This window comes from Pygoscelis adeliae, unplaced genomic scaffold, assembly GCF_000699105.1.
Source record: "Pygoscelis adeliae isolate BGI_AS28 unplaced genomic scaffold, ASM69910v1 Scaffold148, whole genome shotgun sequence".
Classification (NCBI taxonomy): Eukaryota; Metazoa; Chordata; class Aves; order Sphenisciformes; family Spheniscidae; genus Pygoscelis; species Pygoscelis adeliae.
Window position 1 is genome coordinate 1,458,093 of NW_008825258.1, and position 27,657 is coordinate 1,485,749.

The following is a 27,657-nucleotide window of genomic DNA, read 5'->3' on the forward strand; positions in this document are numbered from 1 at the left end:
ACGACTCCTGCAGTGTTCATTCAGTTATACTTGCAGTATATTGCTGCCATCTCCTGGAGAAACTCTTGAATGTGCTTTATTTATGGTAAGACCCTGGAGATTTCATCTGAGCAGTGAGGATTTGATTTCTCTGTGTTAGACAGCCTGAACTTCAGGGATTGCATGATAAATTTAATTCCTGAAATGAGTCAGTGCTAACCTATGCTGACATTGATTGAAAACATTAATACAACTAATGTTTTTTTCTTCTCCTGTATGCTCTGTAGCAACAGGTAAAATACATTCAGTATTTCAGTTTCTTCTTCTCTGACCCTGAACATGAGGTCTGAATTTCAGGCTCTTCTTCATGTATAAATAATTCCTCTCATCTTTGGACCCAGAAAATATTCTTCATCCCTATCAATAAGCCAACTGTACCAACACAACAGTAATGTATGGAAACACACACAGGCATTTCAGAGCTTGTACTTCTTATGTTAAAAGTTATAAAAGACAGATGTAGGCAGTAGGCTCTGGTGGAGCCATCCTGGGACAGACGCAAAGCCAACTGGTCTCTCCTGTTAGCGTTCACGTGATTTCCTTGGAAGAAGCTGCCCTACAACATTATTAGAAGAGACCTCTAAGAGAAACCTACGGGTGGGTCTACAATGTGCGATGAGCCAGGGCTCATGTGGGTTCACATCCTACTTCTTCTCTACTCAGCTCAAGTGCGAAGCTCAAGCTCAAGATCAGGCTGGAGGGAAGAAACAGCTATCGATGGCCTGTGGAAAAGGTGTCAACTGTGCCACGCAGAGTCCCTGCATGTAAACAACTCAAGCTACTAACTTCAAGAGCTGGCATACCAGCCTGTCTGCCTTACCCTGCTGCCTAAAGCATTTACTGCTTGAGGTCAGAAAGAAGCTGATGCCCGGGCTACCAGTGCAATGTGGCTCCTTCCATTTACGAGCGGTGGTAAAGTAAAATCCAACAAAATGAGATTCCAGAAAGCTCGGTATGTCACGGTTGTGCTTCGCTGCTGAACAACGCTATAGGGTCAAGTGGAGATTGCAGCTTGCCTTTCACCAGTCCTCTAAAATATTGTGCTTTACAGAGCCTGCTTTCTGTAGAAGCTTAGAAGTGGCCAGACAAGTGAAACAGTTAATAGCAGAAATTAATCATACAGCCTGCTGAGTTCACGCCGAACCATAGCTGAGTATGAGAGCAAGCGAGCAGATGGGATGGGCAAGATGAATGGTTTGAGTAATTGGAAAAAACACAGATACAGAGAGGAAACTGACGGAAGACAGAGGAGAAATCTCTGCCCAGTGAGGGGCAAACTCTCAAAGCAGCTGGGATTTCATCCAGGGACTCGATGAGGGCCAGGAAAGGAGCATCTAAGGAAGCTGAACTGAGCAAAACTAAAAAAAGGGGAATAATCCAAGGCTGCCCTGGCTGGTTCATTACAAAAAAGGGAAAAAGCTTTGAGAAATAATTTGAGACAAAAGAACAGAAGGAAAAGAAAGTGGGGAAAAAAGAGAAAAAGACAAAGAAATTCAGGAAAGGGGAAGCAGACAGCAGGAGACAAATGCCAAAGTTCACTATTCCCAGGCTGCTAAATTAGATGTGACTTTCTTGGCACTTGACCATATTCTGTCACCAGCTATATAATCTGACTGATTAATAAATACAGTAGATATGTATTAACCAGTCCTGACTTCGTCCTTGTTTTTCCACCAGAGACTCCTGCTCTAGCGAGCACCGCTTTCCCCAGGATCCTGTTCAAACCTGTTAATTGTCGTCCCTCACAGTCCGAGCTCAGTCATCTGCCTCCCCCTTTCTCACTGTTGACATAACACCGCCCCACTTGGGTTAAATTCTTAAATGGACCTTTCCTAGATTAACAGCATGCATTTTGTCCCAAGGGAGAGAAACCGTGCTAAGATACTGCCAGCTGTAATACAGCTTTCCACTTTGATGGGAGACTCTTGTCCTCTGGTTGCAGCTGTACGTTGCCTCTGAAGCCCTTTCCTGACACAAATGAGCAGAGGAAATGATCTAGCTTAAAGAAACTAATGTGAAAAACAACAGTTTTCACATCTCAGCACATCCATTCAGCCCTAAACAATTGCACATAGCAGTTGTCCTAACTTCTTCCTTCAAGCAGGAGGTGTGCGTGTGCTCTCTTTGGGCAGGGCTGCATGATGGGAAGCCATCCCACGTGAGTGCAGACAGGACATGCAGGACCTACCACAGCCAGGTGTAACAAGCTGTGGCATCTACTTAACCAGTATTTCCCAAACATCTTGTATTTCTCATCAACACTCAAGGTTTCTCAAGAATCACCACCTATGTCCAGTTCTCAGCGAGGGTCTAACGGAAAACATGATTTAATATGATTATGGGGACCAGCTACGGGTCATTTACCTTGACTTGAGGACCACAGTCTAGGACCACTGGTGTAGTACACTGCAATTCTGCTGAATTATTTTCAAATTCTGTTGGTTATTCGGAGTTACTGAACACTTACTTAATTTCATTTTATCCCGAGTCAGCTGAGTTTTGCTAAAAGCAGGAACTGTCACTGTTAGTCTAAATTATAATGAGTTCAGGGAGTCTGTCACTTGAACAATAGATCCAGGCGTAGACACTGCAACTGGTTTTAATCTGCAGAGAGTTGATCTGGTTCCAACAACATTCTGCAAACACCATCAGACACAATCAGCCGAAAACTGCTTCAAGCTACTCAGCAGACATGTCATCCAGGTACCATGGAGTGTTACTTCCCATATGCTGCCAGAGCACAGAAATGGGGTTATGACAAGAGAAGAACAGATTCAGTCTGAAATCTCAATGTAATTAATTCACTTGCCCTTAAGAATCATTATAAGAAATTTTCTACTGCAAAGCCAGCAAACCCACCAGAACCAACAATAGTGTTGTTGCCAGTACAGCACATTAGACCTTGCAAAGAATTAATAGAAGCTCCGTCAGCTATCAAAAATCCCAGCTTTTGCACGATCGAGGGTCTAATTGGCAAACTGGCTGAAATTTGTATGCTGTGCTCAGGCAGCTGATATGGCAACTTAGGAAACACTTATAACATCTGCGATGGATGTACATTTTCTTTCCTAACCAGTCACGGAGAACTTTGCCCTAAATTGCTCCATTGCTTTCGCTTACCGCTGCCACTGGCATTACTGCTGCCTTTACGAAGCATTTTCCTCACTTGTGATGCTGTGGACCATTTCCATCCAAGCTCAGGGCCATATTCTGCCATCACTTTCACGCTGCATATCTCAGGATTTAAAATTAGGCAAGTAACGAGTCTCTGCCATGTAATTTACATCTAATCAGTATTCTGCTCTTCTGCTGCTCATCTCAAAGGGTGTCTACGACAAGGGTGGGCAGCGTGCAGAGAGGACTGCGATTCATTCGAAAGAGAAAACTATCCCCTCTTAACGCATGGATGCATGCTGGAGGAGCATATGCACCAGCTCTGCCAGCCGCGCCATGCTGTAAACCTTCCCCGAGGGGTTGAACCAAGTCCACCCAGCAATGCCTGTGCTGGAGAGGTGAGGCCCAGTTCTAGAAATGGCACAAAGGAACTGCTCTCACCCACTACACCCAAATAAATCATCTCCTCTCCTGTACAACCCTCGCAGCTACACAGACACAGAAGGTGCGAGGGATTATTCCACCCAAATTACAAGGCAGTTATTGCTCCTTTCCCCTTCTCTCCAGGGCTTACAGAAGCCAACTAGCACTGGAAATGCTCCCTGCAGAGCTCCTTTTTCTACATACGCATGCAAAGCCTCCGTTCATACCGGCGAGGCATCACTAACACAAAAGAGACAAACTGCCATCAACACCTTCCTCCTTGGTGCCGCCCATGCAGTTTGGCACCTTTGTGCCTCGTTTAGATGGTTATGAAGAGTTTGAGTATTTATTACATTGAATTTCTTAACCGCTGGTACCAGAAGGCAGAGCGGTACCACCCAATAGCACTGAAGGAACTGAGCCTGTGTCCATCTGAAATGGGGAAAGAGGGGCAGGAGAGGGCACAGGACCAGGAGGACGAGGTTACTCTGCAAGGGACGGAAGAGGAGACAGAGCTGCAATAGAAGATGCTGCAGGTAAGGGACAGAGACAAGGGATCAGAAAGGAAACGTTTAGTTATTGATCTGAATTTACAGCCTTGCCCTCTTGGCAGTGTCACGGACTGACCAGATCACTACATCCCAAACGGACTTTATGCTTTGGGCTCCATCTCTCGGCTCGGGTGCAAGCAGGAGCCTGGTGCGGACAAACAAGCTCCTGAAACAGGGGCTGCTCCTTGTCCGTTCTTTACGTAATGGAGCCAGCTCACCTTCCTGCCAGGGTTATTCTCTGTCTGCGGTTTAGCAGAGTTCAGAGCATCCTGGACATCAACACCTTTGCCGCCAATCCCCGTTCGTATCACCACCCATCCTTTGCATTGCATGAAAAGCAAATGACAAACATACGGACAGCAAAGTATTTTTATTCCATCTTTATTGCCTGCTGACATGTTCAATATGCTCAAACTACATCTGAGGGACTGGATAGAGAGTGTTTCTTGTTTATATTTGATGTACGGCAGAACACTTTACATTGCACCAAATGTTGAGCAAACGGTAACATAACAGAGAAGCTGCAGTGGCAGCTGGAATTTCTGAGGTGGGCTACAGAGACTCTCTGGGGGCAAAAGTCTGCTCATCTTATTCAAATGAATCGCTTTTCTGGCCAAATTCTGCTCTTATATGCCAACTGACGAATACAGACCTAGTAACATGAGAAAACATGGAATAACTCTGAGAGCTTCAATTCCACAGCAAGCTGAAGAATATATAGCAACTGAAAACTAGAGAAGTGATTGCAACCATATAGAATGGCCAGAAGAAAGGCTCCTTGAGAGAGACATGGGAATCCATGTCCAAACCTGCAAACCCTTGCACAGAAGAGTATCAATAGATTTATTTATGGGAGAAGCTATGTTAGGAAAGAGGATTCTCTGCTTTGGAGAATCCCTGTTCACAGGGAAAAAGGGACTGAGAACTTGGTCTAATAGGAATAATCATCTCCCAGGGAAAAGCAATACTAGTTGCTCTACAGGTGATCGCAGACTGCCACAGCACTTTTAACTTCATTTCAGAACATAATAAAGGAAACATACAGAGAAAAGCAATCCCTCAATCCCTGCCCAAGAACAGGGCCACTGCATAATGTTCCCAAGAGGCCTTTCCTTCATTATGGCCTCTGCCGCTTCTTACCCAGGAGATAGTTTGGGATTTACCTCCAGTGGTCTAGATCTGCAAGACGCTGGGTTCCCCTGCGAGCTGCCAAGCACCCTACCTCACCAGGGACCTGGCCAGTCCCTGCACGGAGGGTGCATTTGCAAACCAGATGCCTCTAGGAATGGATTACACAGATCCTAAACCCATCACTTACCTAAATCTAAACATACTGCTTGGGCAGATAGAAGCATCTCCTGTGGCTGCTCTACACTAACTCCCCCACTTCTGTGGCCATTTTGACCCCATTTGGAGTAACAAAACAAGCACTTAAACTGTCACTGCTGATCATACTTGGTTATTGGACTTCACAGATCCTAAACCCATCACTTACCTAAATCTAAACATACTGCTTGGGCAGATAGAAGCATCTCCTGTGGCTGCTCTACACTAACTCCCCCACTTCTGTGGCCATTTTGACCCCATTTGGAGTAACAAAACAAGCACTTAAACTGTCACTGCTGATCATACTTGGTTATTGGACTTATATTGGTTACTCAACTGGTCTCTCCAAATAGGCTCCTACTTACATGGGTCACGTACATCATAAATCCCTTTTACCTCCCCAGGATGGATTTTCTTATCTGTCACATAGTTTGGCGCTATGGAGGCCGGCAGTGATGGACAAACAGGGAATGCAATTAAGCTTCCTACCGAGACAGTTGAACTTTGAGTAATAATTAACTCAAAACAAACTAACCAGTTAACATCCGGTGATTTAGGACCAGAGAAGCCAGCTGTGTAAGGTGGAAGATGGACTGCGTGGAATCCTCCCCTTACCAGCACAAGAAAGCCAGCACACGAGCATGCTCCATCCCAAATGCGGAGCCTGGTGCACCCGGCTCGGGTGCAAGCAGGAGCCTGGTGCGGACAAACAAGCTCCTGAAACAGGGGCTGCTCCTTGTCCGTTCTTTACGTAATGGAGCCAGCTCACCTTCCTGCCAGGGTTATTCTCTGTCTGCGGTTTAGCAGAGTTCAGAGCATCCTGGACATCAACACCTTTGCCGCCAATCCCCGTTCGTATCACCACCCATCCTTTGCATTGCATGAAAAGCAAATGACAAACATACGGACAGCAAAGTATTTTTATTCCATCTTTATTGCCTGCTGACATGTTCAATATGCTCAAACTACATCTGAGGGACTGGATAGAGAGTGTTTCTTGTTTATATTTGATGTACGGCAGAACACTTTACATTGCACCAAATGTTGAGCAAACGGTAACATAACAGAGAAGCTGCAGTGGCAGCTGGAATTTCTGAGGTGGGCTACAGAGACTCTCTGGGGGCAAAAGTCTGCTCATCTTATTCAAATGAATCGCTTTTCTGGCCAAATTCTGCTCTTATATGCCAACTGACGAATACAGACCTAGTAACATGAGAAAACATGGAATAACTCTGAGAGCTTCAATTCCACAGCAAGCTGAAGAATATATAGCAACTGAAAACTAGAGAAGTGATTGCAACCATATAGAATGGCCAGAAGAAAGGCTCCTTGAGAGAGACATGGGAATCCATGTCCAAACCTGCAAACCCTTGCACAGAAGAGTATCAATAGATTTATTTATGGGAGAAGCTATGTTAGGAAAGAGGATTCTCTGCTTTGGAGAATCCCTGTTCACAGGGAAAAAGGGACTGAGAACTTGGTCTAATAGGAATAATATCTCCCAGGGAAAAGCAATACTAGTTGCTCTACAGGTGATCGCAGACTGCCACAGCACTTTTAACTTCATTTCAGAACATAATAAAGGAAACATACAGAGAAAAGCAATCCCTCAATCCCTGCCCAAGAACAGGACCACTGCATAATGTTCTCAAGAGGCCTTTCCTTCATTATGGCCTCTGCCGCTTCTTACCCAGGAGATAGTTTGGGATTTACCTCCAGTGGTCTAGATCTGCAAGACGCTGGGTTCCCCTGCGAGCTGCCAAGCACCCTACCTCACCAGGGACCTGGCCAGTCCCTGCACGGAGGGTGCATTTGCAAACCAGATGCCTCTAGGAATGGATTACACAGATCCTAAACCCATCACTTACCTAAATCTAAACATACTGCTTGGGCAGATAGAAGCATCTCCTGTGGCTGCTCTACACTAACTCCCCCACTTCTGTGGCCATTTTGACCCCATTTGGAGTAACAAAACAAGCACTTAAACTGTCACTGCTGATCAACTGTCACTGCTAATCATACTTGGTTATTGGAATTAGACTAGTTACTCAACTGGTCTCTCCAAATAGGCTCCTACTTACATGGGTCACGTACATCATAAATCCCTTTTACCTCCCCAGGATGGATTTTCTTATCTGTCACATAGTTTGGCGCTATGGAGGCCGGCAGTGATGGACAAACAGGGAATGCAATTAAGCTTCCTACCGAGACAGTTGAACTTTGAGTAATAATTAACTCAAAACAAACTAACCAGTTAACATCCGGTGATTTAGGACCAGAGAAGCCAGCTGTGTAAGGTGGAAGATGGACTGCGTGGAATCCTCCCCTTACCAGCACAAGAAAGCCAGCACACGAGCATGCTCCATCCCAAATGCGGAGCCTGGTGCACCCGGTTTACACCATCTCAGTTCTTACACACGGGTGAAATCCCGGCCCCTCTGCGGCAGACCTGCCATCTGCTTCATCGGCAGCAGGATTTCACCCTCTGACTTGATCACTTTGGATCTGTGCTGGCACAAGATCTCAGCTGGATCTCATGTTATTCCATCAGAGCATCTTTCATCACAGGACCCTGCACAAAGCTTTTATTTCTCATACTTGGAGACAACATACCCTGGGGAACCCAGAGAGGAGGGAGGGAGAGATGGACCCAAGAGGACTCTGTGGCTTTATCAGGTTGGTGTGAAGATGGAGCTGCTCAAACGGGCCCCACACTTCTGTGGCCAATGCAGTGGTTTCAGCTGCCCTTGGGAAGGTGAGGGAAGATCTCACGCACCCAGTACTGACCAGATCCTTTTAGGTCACAGAGGACATCTGCCTGTTTCCTTGAAATTCTTAACCATGGTCAAATATACAGGTCTACCGAAACTGAGAGGGCAGAAAGTGAAAAAAACAAAAAAGGGAAAAGGAACAAAGACATCGCAAAATCATCGATGAGAGCCGCAGACAATGAGAGGCAGTAATGAACATGAAAGCAAAATAAACGTCAGGAATGAAATACTGACTCTGACGTAGCCAGCGATGAAACTTCTGTAGATTTCAATGGACTTCAAATTTTACCTGGAGGCTCAAAAGGGAGCATTTGCACCCAAGCACCTCCAGCCAAGACAGACTGAGCTTCCTCCTCATCTCATTAATTCCTCACTAAAATTGGTTCTCCATTTCACCAAGCTTCCATTTGCATCAGGAAACTCATGGCTAGAGGTCTGCAACTGGGATATCTTTGAAAAGTTGTATACATTTAGAAAAAAAATCCATCACTTAACAAACACCCTACACAGAAGCACAGCTCTGCATCAATTATACAACACCAAAAATGGCCAGAACAAAGACTTAAATATCTCAAGTTGTGATTTAAGATCATTTCTAGTTAAATCTGTTACCTGGACCAGGACAAAGAATCGTTTCTTCCATCTCTTCCAAACATTTTTACCAATGGCCCATAAATATCTAGGATAAAAGAATAGGTGAATTCAGTACACAAGTGACTATATGTTGTTCTCTTGCTTTTCAGTATGTTTTCTTCACACCTAGAAACTGAAGTTAATACACAAGCAGGAATAATTACAAGACTTTTAAGCTCAGCAGCATTCATGAATGTGTTTATTTCTAGCCTGAACAAATAACCTGTAAAGAAAGTGACACATAAGTGTCACTCTAGCCCAGAGTCTTAATGTTACACAGTATTAATTCTCTCTTCCTCTTTGTCTTTCACAACTTGCTCAGAATTTAGAAGCCCTTTAATGCCTGTGAATCGCTACAACATGGTAGGATTGGTGAAGAATACATTTGCAACAGAAGAATTAAGGGAGAGAAACCCCAAATGTTGCTTTAAGCCTTCACAAAACCATTTGGCTGAGGGGAGCTGTCAAACAGAGAGTTACTTACTACATCAAAACCAGTACCCAGGATCCCAGTAGCCACTGGACTGACTAAACCAGGACACTTTGCTGAACAGCTTAAGGTGAATTCCTAGAAATCGCTTGGCTATAGATATTCAAGCAAACTGAATTAATTTCTAAGGAGGAGTGTATTTACTGTTTTCTACAAAGGAAGAATTAACTTTTAAAATTAATGTCAAAATTAGCATTTAATCTCTGCAAAAACAGTGGCAGCACCACACTAATAATAAATACAAGGACATTATTCAGCATTATTACGTTTTATGTATCATTATAATTACTTTGGTTCTGGCTCAATACATAGAAAAACAATTCCTTTTTGGTTATGCTAGTGGTTCCTTATGCCAGAAGAGATCCAACATACTCTTGGTGAACATTTAAGCCACAAAAGTCCAAGTCATGCTGATGTGGGCATCGAGTCCCTGGCTAGTTCAAGAACAGGGAAATAATTGTCCTTTTTGCTATTGCCGCTAACATCAACAGAAAGACAATCTCAGTTCTGATAGGAAGCTAGTATTATAAACCACATAGTTTTAAGCAGCATCTTGTAAATCGAATGTTAGTTGAAAGCCTGAGAAAATGCAGGACTGCTGAGCCCTGTTGTTACCAGCTGGGGTCAAGGAAACAAGTACGACAGGTGAACTGTCCTTTCTTGGGTTTGGTGCCTGTGATCGTGGTGGAAAAATTAAACTTCATATGTGGCTATTGGCTCCGATCTCATTAGCAGAGAAGACAGGAGGAGGAGGAGAAGGAATTGAAAAAAAGATGAGTGATCCAAACCATCTAATAATGGATTGAATCTAACAAAACACTATGAAAATAAAAATGAAACTAAGTCATTTTTATAGCACCAAAAACATACTGGAGAAAGAGTTAATCAAAACACTGACTTTCCTGGATAGTTTCTATTTTTTATCACATCCTCAGCTCTGAAGAGCGAACAGAGGAAAGCCTTGCCAATGGCGCTAGCTAGATCTTCCCAAGGATGATCTAATTTGTCATTGGACGGCACAAAGGTGGAAGCCAGGGGTGGCAGTCAGGGATCCCCCTGGCCCCAGATCCTCTGACACTCACGTCTGGAGGGGAGAGGTTTCCCTTTTAACCGTCCAGAACATTAGTCCTACTCCAAGCAACTTCTGTTTAATTGTACTGTGTATCTCTGGATAAATAATGACAATCACACTGGAGTTTATTTCAAGTGGGAGGTGCACTGTGCTTTTGTGCAGAATAACTTAGGAAATTATACTGTTCTCAGTAAGAGAGTCAGGCAGTTCACCTATTATTTCCTTACAGGAAAAAAAAGAACCTAGCAATTTCCTGAGGAATACTGTTTAAAATTTAAACCGTTTGGCTGATACACATTAAAAAGAGTATGCTAAGAATACGGAAAGTGCATTATAAACGACTGAACTAATGCCATTTTTATATTTATCTTTCTTTTGACCTCCTGTGAACTTGAGAAAAAGAGTTTCTCTTCCAGAATCTTAAAAAAGAGAATTTTTCTAAGGCACATTCAAAACAAATTGAGTTCAGATCGAGACAAGCATTTACCCAGAGTGCTTCATGTTTTGAGGCTTATCCATTCGCACGGCAAGCTTGATCTTCAGGTCTTGATCCGGGCAGTTTTTGGAAACAGTCATTTTGTGCCACTCTGATTGCTTTGGGCTATTGGGAGTCGGGTGGAGAACAACCTGCAAGTGTCAAAATCAACAATGTTAAAGGGAAAAATTATTCACAAAATGGGTTGTAATGGGGAACAAAAGCACATCATATGAGCTACTTTTCTCCTGAAAGTTGGTCTGGAAATTTCTACTCACATCAGTGAGGATGGCTTTTTATTGCTTTTTTAAAGTACAGCTTATTATTTTGGGATTAGTTTATATATTCTTTGGCTCCTCTCTCTACTGTGCCATTGTTCATGGGGTTGTGCAGAACAGAACAGCATTATCAGTTCCCATCGTTTAAGGAAAGACCGTGGTAAACGAGCTTGCAACTGTCCAAGTAAATCAGTCTAGTTGTGATGGTGGACTGCTGAGATTAGCAAACCAGTAACAAGTTTTTGCTGAGGTTGCCCACTGCAATCCCCCACTTTCAGCCTCGTACAACTCAGGCAACCTCCAGCCTTCCTGACATTTCCCATGTGAGGTGAGCTGTTTCGAGGGCTCAGAAAGCTCTACCTAAAGTGGTTCATCTATTGCTACTATCAGGTTGTGGGGAAACTGGTTTGATTTTTTGCTTACTGTTAAGACTCGATGCAGGAGGCAATGTTTTACATAGGCTGGTGTGTCTGACTGCACTACGACAGCAGATAAAATCTGCATCCCATGTCATGACACCAGTGGCTGCAGGACTCTCTGCTTCCATTTCATGCAGTGAGGAAATGATGGGATGGTCTCCAGCTGCTGTAAATCATTGCAACACCAGACTACAGTGGAGTTGTGCAGATGAACACCAATGGAAGTGCTTGGCTCATCAAAGAAATCGAAAGGCTCCAAGAGGTGAGTAATCTTTTCTGACCATAGCTGTGCTCTTCCCACTCACCCATTACCCATACAAAGCAGAGTAGCTCCCTCAGACAGTGAGCCAGAAAGTATTCTCCCAGAACTACACCACATCCACCATTTTCTCCTGGTGTTTCCATGTGTGTCCTCTGAGGGGACTTAACCCTCTCCCTCCTACGCCCATTCCTATTCTGATGTTTTTACTCTCAGAGGTGACTTTTTGACTGGCACAAATTCATCCAAGTTTCCACCATCCTGAAGTGAGATGAATCTCCTTTAAATCCATTAACCTTTACGCAAGCAAATTATTTTACAAATGGCAGCATTCACCCTCATTATGTGCTGTGCTGCCATCACTTCTTTGCTCACGCTTAGTCCATGCTCCTGCCAAACTCTAGCCCAGACTATAATCTTGTATTCCTCTGCTCTTCAGAGGAGAGGAATGAATGTTACTGCTGAGTCAACAACCTAGGGGCTATTTTCCACCAAAATATCCCTGACGCTATTCATCCCTCTGATGAATCATTTTTAAAATGATTTTATTGCCTCTGGTCCAAAGACTGGGGTTAACATCAGTAGGTTCTTGACTTCACTCTTATTCATCAACATTATTTATCACTTCTTTTATTGAATTAGACTAGTGCTTTCTCTGGTAGGAATCTGAAGCTGTTATTAGTTACACAGATAACTGAGCAACACCAGTCTCTACTGCATCACTCTTGGAAAAAACCACATTTAAGCAAATCCTGAAGATGAAAAGTGAGTCCTCCACACGGTGTTGTTAGAAACACGGATGGATTCAAACTCTGAGGACCCACTGCAAGGTGGGTTGTGCAAGCACACAGACTTGCACTAAACCGCACCTCTCACCGAGGCAGCAGCCACTCAGGGTGTTTGGGATGCTCTCTACTTTGATTTCTAACTCTTTTTCATCAGAAGGTGCATAAACTTTGCTCAGTGTTGTTGTAATTCATGGCTCTTCCCCTCCTGGCTCTCAGTAGATGAAGTCTTGGCATGGCTGAAATCCGTGGGAGCCTTGCCACCACCTTCAAAAGGGCCAGGATGTATTCCCATGCCTTCAGCTGCCCATCCAGCAGTTTAGGGCTTGGGAGCATTTTCCAGCTCTCCCTTTGATAAAAGTGGTGAAATGAGGAGTACCGGCTGGTTGCCAATTTAACACTCGCAATAGAAAGTGAGCATTGTACATGCCTGGGAGAGCACAAAGCCGATTCTCAAAGGGCGGCTGAGCATGGGTGTTTTTGTGTATAAAACCTGCTTCCCTCTTCATGCAGACAGGTTCGTGCCCACTCCAACAGCTAAACCAGGGGCTTAACACGCTCCTGGTTTCATTATTTCATTAAAAAAGAAATCCTGATGCAGCCTGAGCAGACACGCGTCATCTCTCGGCTGCTTCAGGCACACCGAGCATCCCTTTGAAGTTCGGCTGACTGAAAGCGCTGGTGGCCACGGGCCAGGGGAAATCACCACCCGGCTCCCCGCGCTAGCCGCTGCTGGCCCACATCCTTCAGACCGCAGAAGCTCAGAGCTGAGGGATGGCTTCCCGCTGGACCAGGAATTAAAGCGCATTGGCGGGGCTGGCTCATCAGCATTTCAGGGCAAGAGGGGTTGCTTTGGGGCCTGACGTCTTTCTCAGAACAACATGCACAGCTAATTGCTTCCCAAGACCAGCAAAGTCAGCCCCACTCATGGCTGCCAGTGGAAACAAGACTTACAAAGCAAGTGGGTCTACACCAAGTGTAACCACTCAGGGAAAAAAGCCCTGAATGGCATCGCGGCCGGCCGGGTGAAAAGCTCTGCTCAGCATGCTGCAGCGGATAACGGCAGGAGTGCCGGGCTGTTTGAAGAACGAGATTTTGAAAATAATCCTGAAAATATTATGATGTTGTGCAGCAAAGCAGCTGTAGGTCTTCAGCTGGAGTACTGCAGCCTGGTGGGGTCACCCCCTTTGTGAAAAAAGGAGCAGGACAGGGAGAAAGGAAGGATCAAGGTGTGGATGAGGAAAGTCCAAAGGAGCCGTGACTCTTTGAAGAGAAGATTGAGCGGAGAAAAGAAGGTGTAGCTTTGCTTTTCTCTCTCTCAAGTGCAAGAACAAAGGATGTTACCTGAACATGAAAACCCAAATAGCTAAAGTGAACAAAAATTATATGAGACAAAATAACATGCAGCACTCTCCACCATAAAGATATAAATTAGATCAACAGCTCACTAGGACCTGGAAAAACATTTAGCACTTTTATGAACAGGACAAATACAAAACCATGTTAATTAGGAAAAATTTTGTTTTACAGACACAGACTCTCCTGTGTCAAGGCACAAGCAGCCACAGAGTTAGCAAGAAATATCCCAACAGCTTAGTCCATAACTTTAAATACCATACTTGGGCTTGCCACAGGATCAGTGGCTTTCTTGGCTATGGCTTTCTTGGCCATGGCAATGTAGACAAGGCAGAGAGCAAGGTGTGCTGCAGAGCCGGGCAGACAGAGCCCAGGCTGCTCCTGGAGAAGCTGAGCCGTGACATGGGAGGTGCCAAGCCCATGTGTAAGGTGCAGCCTCTCTTCCCGTGAACCAGTTTTCATGGGGTCTTCACCATGCAGATCTCACACCCTTGAAGAGCTGAGGAAGGGATGGCAGGGAGTTTGCTGCCTGGGGCCAACACAAATTATACAGCTGCAAAAAATCACGGAGACTAACTGAACTGTCCCAAAGCCACAGAAAAGTGCCGTCCACAGATATTCTGGAGCTGTGGGCTGCAGCGATGCACCAGTCCCAGGGCACTGGTTTAGGGACCGCAGGTGAGAGGCAGAGATGGAGTGGGAAGGTTGGCTCTGTGGCCAGTACCCCGGGAATCTGAGCTCTTTGCTATTAACACCATTGATGGGGGAAATGAACCTCCACATTTTGCTCCCCAGTCCAGCCCCACTGAAGCCACCAGTTCAGCCACAATCCCCAGGGGAGCCAGGATTTCAAGCCCTTTGCAGTGAGTACCGCAGTCAGTGCTTTCAAATGCTCAAACCGTGCACTGGCTGCTCAGCAGATATGAGAGCAGCTTAATACTCTCTTGCCAAACTTAAATCCCCTCTTTTTGCTTCAGCATAATCCCCTTTTCTGCCTCAGGAATGTCCATTTCCGTAAGCAACTTCTAAGGCTTTCCGGACTGCCAATATCACACACAAGATCCTCTGCCTTTGCTAAGTGCAGGCACAGCCAGCTGAAATGCTGCCATTAAAAACTCACAACAAAGACAGCATGCGAGATGCACTCCTTTCCAGCAGTGGAGAGCTTGCTTTTTTTCCTCTCTCCTGAAGCTTGGCAAAAAAGCAGAGCATGTTGTGCTCCAAAGATATTTCCGTACAGGAGAGATTTCTCTAGAAAAGCAAGGCCAGAAGGAAACATTAAACTCAAAATCTCCTTACCCTCCCAAGCTCTTTGTCCTCCAGAGCCAGCACTCCCGTGCTCTCCGTGAACAGCTTCACCTTCACTGCAGGAAGCGCGTGTGTTGTTGTGAAGTCTCCTTGGGTGCCCCAGCTGCGAAAACAGGGACAGAGATGTTCAGCTCCACCGGCAGGTCAGCAGCACAACACCTTGGGCATGCAATGGTTAAACAAAAATGTCCTGTCTGGCACAATCCAAAGTGGATGGGCTGAGTGATAAGGACATTAATTATCTTAGGCAAACATGGGACAGATGTTTGGAAAACCCATGATGGTTCTTTGGGGAAAAAAAGAGAGTATTTGGGAGCAGCATGAAACCAAATTTAAGAGAACTTTTTTACTTAGAAAGAACAATATGTCTCCTGCAGTGACAACCTGTATAGTCACAACAGACGTTGAGGATCAAGGACATCTGCACCTAGGACATCTGTAATCGCTCATGCCTCTGCTCTTCTCTTGGCTAATTAACCTCTCCTTTCCAGGTTGATAGTGAGGTTTGCTTTCTCTGAAGAAACCCCAATTTAACCTGGGTCCTCTTCTGAGTCCCAGCCTAGCCCTCCAGCCCAGCCCAGGTTTAAGTTCAAGCCATTACATCTGGAGTAATCCTAGTTTGCTAGGACTGCAGAGCAGGACACCAGCTCCTTGAGGATGGGACAGCAGTGGCCAGGAAGTGGCCACCTCTCCAACTACACAATGAACTGAGACCACCGTCTACTATTTGTACCCCATGAGTCGTCCCCTGGCTGGTCCCGTGGCTTGGAAAGCAGCGCTATGGAGGCTGAAAGACCCACCGTATGTGAAAACCCTCTCTAGACATGCATGTTTCTAGAGGACATCTCCAAGCTCCTGCAACCACAAGCTGCCCAAGTGTGCAGAGAACGTGAACTCATTCCACATGGGACCCTGCAGGCACAGGGTCCCAGCCACAGTCTGCCGACACCTATGGCCAAACTTGCCATTTTAAGTCTTACAAGGGGAGCCCACCCTGCAGCTGACCTTCCTCACGCGAGCGTGGGAACCGCAGCAGCCCTGCAGCCCGCCGGAGGGAGGTCTGGTGATGGGCCTGAGAATGTCACGCTAGAGGTTTCCTCTCTGGCCCCGGATACCTGGGGAAGCTTTGAGGACAGAGCCCCAGTTTGGCCACAGCCCACTGCACTTTGTTTCAGGGACTTTCCTCCTGGGTCCTGTTCCCGTCCTAGCAAGCAGTGTGCTGCAGCTGGAGCTGCTGCCTGGCGACATCCACGAGGGCTCACCTGAGCTGCGCTGGCGAGCATCCTTGTGGGGTTCTCTTAAAGATATCCGGACCTTACACAGCAGTCAGCTTTGATTTAGAGAGATCGTAGGGAAAAGAAGTTTGTGAAACACCAAGTCTGTTCAACGTCCTAAGGGCCACAGCTTTTCAAATAGGCTCATGAAGAGCCTCCAGAAGTGGTGCTGCTCACACCAGCATGTCAAATTTCTAACCTGTGCTGTGGTTTTTGAGATACAGGAAAATGCTCCCCTCTGGCAAACAAGCACAGACTTAAAGAGGGTCACAGAACAGAAATTAAGTGGAACTTGATCTAATGCCTATTTGTAAACTTTAACCAATTTTGAAAGTAGCAGAGAAGAGAAGAAAATACCTTCTACACTAAGGGGTAAAAAGTCATGATGCTTTTATGTTTGAGACTTCACAGCTGTGTTTCAAGCTTTGTTTCTACAGCTGAGAAAGTAGAAACTTATTAAAATAAAGCTGGACAGAAACTTCCAGAGTTAAGCAAAACACTCCTAAAACTGCACTTGGCCTTGTTAGCAGAGAACAGCTCAGCCACAGATGAAGGGCAGAGGGAGGACTGGGGAAGAGTGCACCACTGCAAGGAGGATGCTCCTGAACATCCGATCATGCAGAGGCCCAGTGTGAAACTAGCAGATAAAAACTGCTCTTTTTTCTTTTTTTGTTCTCTTTCTTTGTCTTTTTTATAATTCATTATGAACTAGATTTCTATGTTGTTCCCAGAGACCCTGAAAATTCATCACACTTCAAAACTCATACAAAGTGTACAAGCGAGCTTGAAGAATAATCACAGACAAGGTGCTTTTTGTACAAGAGCATGCCGTGAGCAACACCTCCGAGTGATGCGATGGAACACACACTGCAACCTAAAATAATGCAAGTTAGATGAGAGATTATACCATATCTCACTAACCACTTCTATTCACCCTCACGCTATTAATGACACTTTCTTAGTGTACACTGTCCTCAAAATAGGTCCTCTGCTGAAGAAAGGCCGTTCCCTTGAAATGACTGGGAAAAGGCTCAGATGGCATGTGGTCCAGCAACTAGATGTTCTTCAAACATAAATACCAAACAGCAGGTTTTGCATTTGGAAAGTTATCAGGAAAACTAATTTACTCCCTCCTGTGCCCAAGAAGTATGGTTCTACGTTTTGCTCTCCTCTGAGCAAATCTCATCCAACTGAGCCTAGCACACGAGCATGTTCAGCGCAGAGCTGATTAATGAACTCAGTTTCTTCGTCAGCTTTGCCCTGAAGTTTTCTCTCCTGGTGCACTGTTCCACATGTTTCATCTTTTATGACGATGCATCAAACTGCCACCAGTGCCAGGGAGCAGAGGTTTGGCATAAATTATCTGCAGCACTACAGGTCCAGACAGATCCTCAATATTGTATCTTTTATGGCTGTGTGAGCCATCAGCTACCTAATAAACGTTTTAAGCATAAGAACCAAGAAACAACCTTATTTTCTAATTGCAGCTTCAGGTCACAGGTTATGTTTTCTCTCTTAAAAAAACTACATTGACACGAGCAGGGAAAGTAGGAAGATAATCTTGCTTCGGGTAAGAGGCAAAAGTAAGAAAATATCCAACCTTACACTGTGTATTTTGACAGCATCTGCTTTATAGAACTCATATCTCTGTTTACTATTAAAAAGCTCTTATTTGCTGAAGCATTCCCAGACCATATGTTATCAACAAATGTTACTAACCAAATACAAACAGTAATTTTCATTAGGTTTCCTTCATGAGAACAACATTAACCACAAAGGGAATAAATGTTTCAAACGACAGTAAACATACATAGCAAACCCTTGACAACACTGTGGTGCTTCCATATTCATACCCCCAAAAGCCCTGAAAAGATCCGCGCCAACAAATAGAGACCCTCAGAAGTTGGGTTTTGTGCAGGTTGAAGCCTGCGGTGATGTCATTAGTTGCTATAGTGATGCTCAGCATAAGGCCATAATTAATGACACTGAAACATCATTTGTATTCAATCTAAGTACGCAGTTTATCTGTGCTGTGTATTAAATTATTGTTCAGAAAATTAGCTCTGGACAGTAGTTAGGTATTAGGATCTTCTGAGGGACTAACAATGTAATGGTTTCATTTCCATATTTAATAATTAAGCAGGTTATCACTGCAGGAGTTTATTTGTTGGGAAGGTGCCTTGGGACCTGTTCAGGACAAATCTTCTCATGAAGTAGCCACACTATCCTGTCCCCATATCACAGAGCTCATGCTTACACTTCAGAGCAATAATACATCTGCAAACGAGGACAAATAATGTCATTCTGGCCAAAAGGATATATATACACACCAGAGAAAAGGATACAAGCGGAAAAATCCTGACAGTACTTTCTCAGTTAGGACCATATTAACTGTCTGAATCCCTCCTGAAACCCTCAGTCTGGCATTTCTTATTGCCCAGCATATCCCAAAGCCTGGAGCCGGCCAAGAAATGCTGCCATGCATAAGGACTTTGTTAGAATTATCGCTCTATTTATCACATCTGTGCTGTCCCAGTGACATCCATAGGATCTACTTGCATCTTCCGGGTTTCTAGTTAGGCATCAAATTTAGAATGAGTAGCTAAACTCTTCTGGCTGCAAAAAGCCAGAGGATGAGATATGCCCCAGGTGCTAACTTGACAAATGCTGGCCCTTGTTTTACCTTTTACAAGCAAAATAAGTAGATCATCACTGTAGACTTTGTGTCTACAGATTCACCTAGAGGTGCCATCACAGTTACTAACCAAACAGCCTAAAGCGTTGAGATTTTTTTCTGAATGAAACATAAAACGACACATATCCAGAGGGTGTGAGTAGACAACAAGGGAGGAAGGTCACCCTTGTCCCCCACTACCTCCATGGGCTTGTCTAATGTGGAACACTTGAAGGATGGGCCTACCTGCCTGATTTCAGGAGCATTTGGGAGCTCTCACAGGCACTGTCCTGACTGGCACATGGAGGGAAAGTGATGCCATTGCCGATGCAGGTGCCAGGCTGCTTGGACCAAGCTGCTGTCAGCTGTTTCAAGCAACACGTTGGAGATCTTCCGGCAAACCTTCACGTTGATGCTACTCAGTCCTTCCCACTTATGGACAAAACGAGTAAGACCACCTAGTCTCCTCATATTGCCAGCTGTTTTTCTCCGCAATATCCCACTTATGTGGCCTAATCTACAATTTTCTCAGCTGTCCTTGAGTGACATTGACTTAATCATTTCTATTCACCTCTTGTGTGTAAGTTCCTCTAAGTGAAACTGTAGTACCCATGACCTTCCCAAAAGTGAACATAGATGTTAGTACCCAGGAGAATGCATTAAATCCTTTCATTCATGTACTGTGGTCTCCAGCAAGTCTGCTTAGCCCCTGCCTAATTTGAAACAGTAACCCTCCTTCCATCATTGCTCTTGTAACTTGATCTGGCCAGAACATCGATGCCTGTGATTTCTATAAATAATGAACAAGCGCAACTGAATTATATTGCTGGGCCATGAATCAGCCCTGCTAACCAGCTTGGCCTGTCAGTAGGCTAACGTGGGAGCAGCTGGAGAGTGATGTGCTTTCGACGGGGCTGACATTTAAACATGATCTATGACCAGTTTTCATGGGCTTCAAAAGTGCCAGAGGACACCTTTTCTCCCTCTCCAGATATATCTATTGAAACGCCAGTTTGCTTGCCAGCCTGCATGGAATAAACATGAAAGAAGCAGAAAATAAAAGTAAAAATGTGTATTAAAGGAGAGCTACACTCTTCCCTTGCTGGGTTCGCTCCAGGTGTGCGTTACGCTCAATGTACACAGCAGTACCCTGGGACATGGCACCTCTCTGCAGGAGATGCTGCCCTTCTGCCTTGTTCCCACAAGCTTACCGCTTAAGTAAAAAAGTCTTGCAGAATAATATTCCTGCATGTTGGGCAGATTTGTGCTAGTTTATTAAACTACTGCTCAGTATCGTTTTTCAAATGTAAGCAAATCAGCAGCAATGCCTGTCCCCTCCCAGGCCAGGAGCACGTCCTTGGGAACGCAGAATATGTGCAGCTGCCTCCAACCCCGCAGGTGCACAGCCACCTAAATCAGCACCCAGTGCCTTCCTGCAGCCGGCTGCGTACGGAGGCAGGGCAGTCCATCTCAAAGGCCTTTAATACATGTGACCATACCTGGGACAAAATTTGCAAGGCCAGCTTAACCTCCCTTGCTGTCCTCTGCTGCCAGAATGGGATCCGGTGAGAATGCAATGACCAGTGGCCATTGCTGCTGCAGGCAGGAAAGGGTTGTCCTTCAGGTACTTCTCTTCATCCACATCCCTCACCTCTTCTCTGCTGGCACCCACACCAGTGTGTCTACGTCCCTCCTGGTGTATTCGTAGTTCGGTCTCCAAAGCAAGCCGGCTGGTGGCGTGAAGCCCATCAAGAGGGCGGCACAGACAGCACCCTGATAGACACTGTCAAAAAACTAGACAGTTTTTTTGAGGAAACACGTGCCAGCAAAGTCACCTTTTGCTGGGTCACTGCTTCACCTTGTCTGGGTGTGATGCTTTTAACCAGCCTTGGTTTCTTGGCTTACTGTGGTGCCCAGCTGTGGTGCCTGCTGGAGCTGGATCCCGCTCTGGGGAGGGAGAGCTCTGATCCCACTTCACTGCTGGGAGACTGAACTGCTATGTACAGTCTTGATTTAGCTCTTCCAGAAATCCTACCTAAAAAATGATGGTTTTCTTTCTTCAGCCATTCCTCCCCTCCCAGAAGAGACCTTTCCAGGGAGCAGCCTTAAATCTTGGGCCATAAATCAGATATGCCCAAAACTCAAGCACTGGGAAAAACAAAATTAGAGAAGAAGCACACCAGACACCCAGCTAACCTACCTTCATGCAGCTGATGGAGTCGGCTACACCTGTTTCTCTAATGTGACGTTAAGGTGTGTTTTGTTTTTACATATTTCTTGAGATACCAGGAAGGAGGAAAACAAACAGTTTTTAAACATGTTTAACAGTTAACTGTATGTGAAGAAGCATGCAGGGAAGCTTTTTGTTATATTTTCTAATGCTTGACATATACCACCCATTCAAAAACATGAAATAGAGGTCGATGACCAAGATGATGGCTATTGGTGATCTTTCTGAACTTCCCTTGCCCATACTCTGAGGCTGCAGTTCATTATAATGGAGTGCACACAGACTTACTCAGCTCAACAGCAAAACCTGACGCAGGGACGGCATTAATTCCACCGGGATGAAAATGCTCGTTTCATTTTCAGAAATGGGTATTTGTGAACTTCTAGGAATGACGTAAATGAGACAACGCTGCCCATGCGCTAAGCCCTTCACAAGCAGGTGTTGGGAGAGCAGACAGCTCGCTCCTCTTCAGGAGCAGTGTTGGTGAGGCACCGAACTCCGAGGCAGGGGATGCGGCAGCACAGACATGTCCATGACACATGGTGGAGGCAGGTGCTCACACCTGCACCAGCTGGGTCACAAAGCAGTAATAAAAAGAAGTAGCGTATTCCAAAGCCTTCAGGAAAATGTGTATTTTTTGCAACTCTTGTGGGTAATGGCAATGGATAATAGGTTTTTGCTTTGTGTCTTTGGGATTTGAAAAAAACCCAAAGGCAACAGAAGAATTCAGGCTTTTTTTTATGCTGTCCAAGAAAACCCACCGGCTGGGTCACACAGCTGGAGACCCGCAGCAGTTGTGCAGCTCCACGCACAACTCAGTTTCAGTGGGGGACTGCCCATAAACTACAGCCAGTTTGGGAATGCTGGGTTGGGGACGGTTACGAACTCGTTTGCAACTTATTGCAGTAGGACTACAAACTTCGATTCAGGTCAGCTGAATTCTTCTAAGAAACATAACCCAGTGGGTGATACACCTTCTCAAGAGATAGCATTATTGAAAGATAAAAAGTTATGTAGTCAGGAACAAAATAGGGTGTAACGACACCAAACAAAGAAGAAAGCATGTGCTGCCTGCTCAGCAGCATTCAGTGAGTGCATCACACTGTGAATGAAGTACGGGAGATGTCGGTTCCTCCACCAGCAGTAGCCATCCACCAGCAAAACAGCAAGTCATTTAATCCATTTGGTGGTCTTTGTGGGTCTGAGTTTGGATTTTACATGCCGCAGAGGGCCTCAAATGGAACCAGGGCTCCAAGGAAAGGATTTGATCTTTAACTAGCAGGAGAGGGTGCCAAGACATGAGACAGGTCACAACTGTGGAAAACCCCAAATTTAGGGGACTGTACTACCATGTACACGTGGCCCTGTCACCTGCCTTGGGGTCCCGCTATTGTGATAAGGAGAGATCTAATTAATAGTCAGTGGAGTTAGGCCTTAATTTGCCTCATCCCAATTTAGAGGCAGCAAGCAGATGAAATGAAGCCTGCCCTAAAAGTGCCTGTGTCTTTCCACTGCCAAAGAGGGGTGCTGGAGGTGACTGCTGCAGGTGCACAAAAAGATCTGAAATGAAAATCTGAAAGGATATACACAGATGCAGAGAACCTTCTATGTTTCTGCTCATGTGAAAATGTCCTAGGCTAGGAAATACAATTCATGTGCTAAGAAAGGTACCTTTCCACTCTGCCTGTAGAAACGGATTGAGAATGGTTTGCATCTGTAACACGGCTTGATTCCCAAGAGCTGCTGAGCCTCCTCTGGGATTCCTCCCACGGTAAGAGTTCGATGTGTTTACTCACCTTCAGAACAGGATAACCAAAGTCATCAGACATAGATTGACAACGCGGCTTATTTTTGTTCACATTCGTTTCCTCTCCTCCCTTTCTGCTGACAGAACAGCCTTTCAGTCCCATCCCCTCGGAAGAAGCTGAGTTGAAGTGGGAGTGACAGCACAAACAGATTTGATTCCTTCTAGACTTTGCTGCACAGACTTTATAACAACGGTAAAACCTGCTTCCACCAATGCAGCTATTGTGCAGGTGACTGACAAGTCAGCATCCTCGCACACACAGCGGTGGCTGTACCTGCCTTCCCCTGGAGCTATGTAATGCTGGGTGAGGCCACGTCTCCGCACGGAGCACTGATAACTGCTCTGATGGGATAACCCAAGGGCTCTCTGAGTGAATCCATCATTTCCCGTGATGTTCTAATTCCTGCCAAGCATATAACACTCCCTCTGCTGAAAAAAAGCACCATTAGTAATTCTTTTGCTTACAAAAAAGGTGTTCATTTACCCCAAAACACCACTGCGGAAAGCACTATGGTGTTATCCAAAAGGTGAGCAGAGACAGAACGACCCTAATGACTGGACTCCTCCTAGCAGCAGCTAAGGATGTCTTCCAACCTCCAGCATTTCATGGATTGTCCATTCTTTGTTCCCACGGCTCTGAGACATGATCCATGGCTCTGAGACATGATCTAAGTGTCATGCACACAGACACCATCTTGCTTAACATCATGCAGCCAGCAGTACCAGACAGCTGATAAAAGGCACCATCTCTCCCTCCAGGAGCTGCAACTCCCACATCCTCAAACTGGCTACGGCAACGCTACGACTGCCGGCTGAGAGAGAAATATGTCTAGGAGAGCATCACATCTGCGTCTGAGCGTGCAAGGTGCAAAAGGAATAGGGTAAAGCTGACGGAGACTGCAGCAAAGCAAAGCCTGTGAAGGTCTGCTCTTGATCTGCTTGTGGCTCACAAGCAGTCCCCGCAGACCCCGTTCCCATGCCAGCACCGTGTCACTCGGCTGCCAGGGCACTGCAGCCAAGAGGAGCTGCTGAGGCCGACAGCACAGCTTTAGGAACCCAAAAAAGGATGATCTTTGCTATACAGAAAATGCAGAGCTTGATTTCAGCATGAAGTGTTTCCTAAAGCATAGCTGATACACAGGGGAAGTGTTATGGGGAAGTTGTAAGAAGGGAGATAGATTTAATCACATAATAGAAAAACACGAGATGGCTTCCCTGCCCCAGAGATGTCCCTCTGCCATGCCTGTACCCAGCCCAGCCTCACCTCCTGTGCCCAGGACCACACACTCCACCCAGCCTGCTTCACCCCAGGCTGTGCTTTACTGCAGAAATCCCGCGGCTGGTTCGGATGAGAATTTATGGCAATGCTACTCACCACAATCTTCGGTGTATTAACAGGGAAAATAAGTAGCGTGATTACTTAGCGTGATTTAAACGACGACTGCTTTTCAAATACCCTGTGCTCTCGCTTAATACTATGATATTACAATTAGAGGAGAAAAGCTCAGGAGGAAGAAATGGAAATGTAAGCCCCGCAACCTTTTACTGGGAGGTCTGAACTGAAAGAATAATTGCTTTTATTCTACTGTATGTGCTGTATCAGTATATCGGCTTTGGATACAGCATGAACTGGAGTTTCATTCATGAAATGGGTCCGTGTGCATTTACTATCTGTGGTTGTTACCACTTCTTGTATAAGGTGACTGCAATGCCACGCACATGCTAATCAAAGTTTCCTTTGGCCAAAGATGCTCCACTGAACCAGCCACAGAGCTGCTCATTTCACAGAACGATTATTTAATTCAGACATGGTTAATCACTTCTATCAAACCTTATCACCCTGGAAGAAAACACAACTGCAAAGGACTGCAGCTAGTTAAGGCCTGGTTATGATTTAGACTTACCAAGGCCATGCACTGCCAGCTTTACAGAAACTTGGTGTCCCACAAGCACAGACCATGGAAAAGGAGACAGAAATCCTCTGCCTGAAAATACAGGTTATTGGTTTTGTGCCAACATAGTCTAGACGCTCCTTTATAAAATTCAGTAGAAGAGAGCAGTGAAATATTTCCTAAATGTAAACAGAGCAGAAAATGGCATAAGGTACCCTTCCAAAATCAGCTAAAGAGAGGAACAAGAGGTGTGAGACCGTCTGTTGTTGTTGTGCCACTACTCACGTTTTTGCTGTCCTATATTCATAGAATCATAGAATAGAATCATAGAATCATTAAGGTTGGAAAAGACCTCTAAGATCATCAAGTCCAACCGTCAACCCAACACCACCATGCCCACTAAACCATGTCCCTAAGCACCTCATCTACACGTCTTTTAAATACCTCCAGGGATGGTGACTCAACCACTTCCCTGGGCAGCCTGTTCCAATGTTTAACCACTCTTTCAGTAAAGAAATTCTTCTAAGCCAGGACAGGAAGCCCAGATCCAGCCAGACACTTGGGACGGTGTTTGTCTTGCCTAACTTCTGATGGCTAGAAGCAAAGTCACCCTGGCATCTCCTGGATCAGTGGGGATGAGTGGGCACTTCCAGCAGATGATGCCCACCCAGCCATCTCGGTCATGAGTGTTTTCTCTGCTGTGAAATAGAAGCATTGCCCTAGTTTCATGGATAGGAAGCCCAAAGTAAGGACTGAGCCAGCCACTGGCCCAGGGACACACAGCCACTGAGAAGAGCTAGAGCAAATACGCTAACGCCACATCCTTGTTTCCATGGGAGATCTGTCCCTAGACATGCATTTTGCGTCTCCAGCCTGACAATGATCACCGGGCTCAGCGACCCCTGACTTGCAGGACTTCAGTCTTCCTTCAGCAACCATCAGGGGCCGGTGAGCCCTCTTTCCACTACCTGATGGATCCTACAGCTGCAGTGGCTGTGTGCAGCTGCTGGGATCCCCCTTCTCACCTCCTCTAAGCCATGGAGTGGGAGTTGCTGCAGATGCTCTCAGCTTTATTTGCCTACAAGGCCTTTTGGCAAAGGTGTGAAAGACCAGTGAGCCAGGCAAGACACTCCTGTGTGCTGTGTCCTGCCTTTCACGTACTTTTTCAATCTGAAACACCTTGGAGTTGCTCTGGAAGTGGTTCAAGAAAACGCTGCCGTGTCTCTCTGCACTCCAGCCATGTTTGCAAGCTCCTCTCTCCACGAGCATGCCTTGTCCTCTTTGCCCATGTAGTGACAACAGTACATGGCTCCCTTTAAGTGTTTTCACACATAGTGCTGCTGTTCATTGGGAGACCTAGCACATTCACAAAGGCAACAGGCCTCTCTACCTTCATTTCACAGAAAGGACAACTAAAACCTTGAGAAATCACTGTCAAGGTTGGCCTTCCCATTAAACCATTCCCTCTTCCAGAGCTCTGTCCAGGCAGGAGTAGGCACAGTACCAATACTTTAAAGCATGCTCTCTATCTCCCTACGCTGCTTTGCAACCAGCAATAGCAGTACCCCTATTAAATAACAATGAGCACTCCTTGTACACAGCACAATAAATAAACCAACAACTGGGCACTTTTCATGTCTCATCCCCCGCCTTTCCCTTGGCAAGTGACGTGCAGAACTTGTACTAAGGCATAGCCTATTTTTTTTAAAACACCAACCATGAGCATTAACCAAGAAGACTGAATGTATCCCCGGACTTCTGTTTTGCAGTCCTCCTCTTAATTTAGCACTATTTCAGATCACTGAATCTCAATCTCATTTCAACGTCCTTTAGGTCTTTACTATCCCATCTTAAGGTTGCATGCATAGGAGTGATGAAGCAGACGGGTGTTGATGAAAATCGCCTTGGGCATCATCACACCTTCTGGAATACTTAAATTTGAATGTATGTGCTATCACAGGAATACATAATTCCCAAGCGCATAGGAACACTCAAGAAATTAGACAGCTGGCAAGAAAAGAGAGACATTCATCTGTGAAAGATGCTATGTATGCTCTAAAGATCAGGGAAAACAGCCAGAGCTTGCACCTACTTGATACCAGAGAACCCAACTACAAGAGGTAAGTCTATAGAAACAAGCCTTCGTTATTCTTCAACACAGTTTCGAGTGTAACATTTATAGAACAGGAGAGAGGAGGGACCTCACATGAGACCTTTGGGAGTAGGACCATACCTGGGATCACCATCTGCAGTCTCAGCAGACTATTGCACTGCTGTCCAGGAGGCTGCACCATGGCAGTGCGGCCGTCTCAGTGATACTCAGGGCAAGGGAATCCCTATGGGGCCTTGCCTTTATTCTGGAGAAAAACTCAGCTGCTTAATCTAAAGCAGATTTTTTTATAGAACCACTCCTGCAGAGCAGCTACGAGGAAGCCTCAGAAGAGGTTCTGAATTTCTAATTAAAAAGGCCACTAAACCACT

The 27,657-nt window shown here is 45.4% G+C and overlaps 1 protein-coding gene across 1 annotated transcript in view; it reads right to left on the reverse strand.

Annotated features, from left to right (window-relative positions):
* Positions 1-27,657, reverse strand: part of CADPS (Ca++-dependent secretion activator) — a 193,446-nt gene that overhangs the window by 102,352 nt on the left and 63,437 nt on the right. The window contains exons 7-9 of the mRNA XM_009329499.1: positions 15,291-15,402; positions 10,907-11,046; positions 8,837-8,903 (exon numbers count right to left, since the gene is read on the reverse strand). Coding sequence (XP_009327774.1) covers positions 8,837-8,903; positions 10,907-11,046; positions 15,291-15,402 — 319 coding nt within the window. The remainder of the gene's footprint in view (positions 1-8,836; positions 8,904-10,906; positions 11,047-15,290; positions 15,403-27,657) is intronic.